Source organism: Lactuca saligna, chromosome 8 (assembly GCF_052625555.1).
Source record: "Lactuca saligna cultivar CGN05327 chromosome 8, ASM5262555v1, whole genome shotgun sequence".
Taxonomy (NCBI): domain Eukaryota; kingdom Viridiplantae; phylum Streptophyta; class Magnoliopsida; order Asterales; family Asteraceae; genus Lactuca; species Lactuca saligna.
The window spans coordinates 244,745,799-244,747,955 of record NC_136424.1 but is presented as its reverse complement, the minus strand read 5'-3'; the positions used below and the strand labels follow the sequence as shown (position 1 = coordinate 244,747,955).

At 32.5% G+C, this 2,157-nt stretch overlaps 1 protein-coding gene across 1 annotated transcript; it reads right to left on the bottom strand.

Moving 5' to 3' along the window:
• Window positions 1-213: 213 nt before the first annotated feature.
• LOC145008361 (Restriction endonuclease, type II-like superfamily protein) lies at window positions 214-1,136 on the bottom strand. Its single transcript, XM_078966984.1, is given in 2 exon segments — window positions 214-886; window positions 888-1,136. Coding segments are annotated over 2 exon segments (861 nt in total). The 3' UTR covers window positions 214-274.
• Between the last annotated feature and the right edge of the window lie 1,021 nt (window positions 1,137-2,157).

Sequence of the window (2,157 nt, the reverse complement as noted above, 5' to 3'; positions counted from 1 at the left end):
TTCAAATTATGGTATAACCACTAAATGAAAGGAATAACAACATTGTTTTTATAAGACTGTTGTACTTTAAAGAATCTAACCATTACACCATTGTACTTTCAAATTTTAATTTCTTATTACGGCATTATTTGAAAAATCTATCAAATGTTTCGCAATTCATGACATTACTATTAATTGGTCATATTTTTTAAAGTACAAACAGAAAAAAAAAAATAGAAAGAAAAGAAAGTAGAACATTATAATAAACCAATCAATCAAAATACATTGCTTAACATTATCTGAAAAACTCAACATGTCCTGCAATTTCTCGACATAAAAGCTTCGATTCATTTGCCAACTCTATGCTCTTATGGATCACAAATCCCGTTTCTTTATGTATCGACATTGGTTTAAATTTCTTAACTTCCTCCACATTTCCCATAACCAAAACTTCTCTAGCGGGGACCACATGTTCCCACCAAAATTCCCGTAAAATCCCACGAATCAAAATCCAATATTCTTGATTCCTACAAACACGAAATATCGTACTCCCATTTGGTGTCCAACAATACAAATCGACCCAATCTCTATCCATAACTTCCATTTGACCTTGAATTTGAGGCATATAATAAAAGGGCATTTTCGTCCAAGGTAAAGCTAACTCCGGTTTCCCTTTATTAAACGGACACTTGACTTCAAGAATCCCTAAATTAGGGGCAACCCCAAGAAGCCCATCTGGGGATGCCCCAATCCAATTGTAGTTGTCATCCGAATGCGTTGCAAATCCCAATGAAGTTACTTCACGATTTGTTATGGTTTTATATTTCTCAATTGCTGCTGGCTCATTGTATACACCCCATTCCATGGCGCATGTGATTGTAGCCTTCGAGTCTATAGGGAAGACTTTTTTCGTGCCATAGCTCATACCTTTTGTTGCCTTTCCAGAAACCAAGGGCAGTGCTGAAGGTGCTTGTGGTTAATTTGTCCCTTCGAAGGGCAAACCATTCTTCTGAACGTTGGGCTGGGGAGAGTTGACTAGTCAAAGTCAAAGTCAATGGGTTTAGAAGGTCAACTTGAAAGTTCTTTCGTTTTGGTAGGTGAATTGATGGTGTTTTATGGTGGATATTGCGGAGAGTAATGAAGCAAGAATTGGTCATTGCTAAAGCCTACAAATGGAAGAATGATGTTATAGGTAAATAAGAAAAAGAACTCATTATTGAATTTTGTGAAAAATTAATTTTTTTTTTTCACATCGCACGTTTGAAACACTCCCTTTGCATTTATGTGTAAAGGTTTTTTGACTTCAATTGCAAAACTATAATTCATTCATATATCAAGTAAAATGGTCGATGTATCAATTATCATCATTTCATCTTGTTAATTTTACTAAAAAAAAACAACTAAAAGTAGCAAAAGAACATTTAGGCCACACATAGAGGCAGAAAATGAGAAGTTATTCAAGATAGATCTACAAATAGCTACATTACAAGTAAAAAAGCTTAATTTATGCGAATGAATACCGAAAAAGATAACAAATTACAAAACTGAAATAATTTCCTGTTAATTGTTTACACTTATAGGAAGTACTGAAATGAGGATATATGACGAAAACCCATGAAAAATATATGAAATTACTAGGAAATCGGGACTCATATGGCGTTTTTAACAAGGTATGTAAAGCAGAATTGCGTCGCTAACCTGTAGTTATTGCCCATTGCCGATTTCAGTGTTCAATTTGTTCAGCCACTGTTTATCTGGAGTTGCATCATTGTAGGGTTTGTTATGAATTTTGTTGGATAAAGAATATGAGTGAGTCGATAAGAGGGTAAACTCGTATATTCGTTAATATCATTTTTCAGAGTTAACGACAAAAAGAGAGGAAATGTATTGAAGCAAGTAGAAAGTAAAAGAAATAGAAAAGAAAGGAAATAATAGAAAGTGAAAGAAATAGATATTCTGAGTTTTATTAAAGAAAGAAGCTTAAAGAAATAGAAATTCTGAGTTTTATAAAAGAAATGCTTATTATTATGAGTTTTATTAAAGAAGGAAGCGTAAAGAAAAGAAAGGAGAAATCATTTTCTCTTCTAACTTCTTTAATAATTTTGGAGTGATTTAAAAAGCAATAAACAAAATGTTTAATTTTTTTTTTTTAATTCTTTTTTAATTTGAAAACAGAAA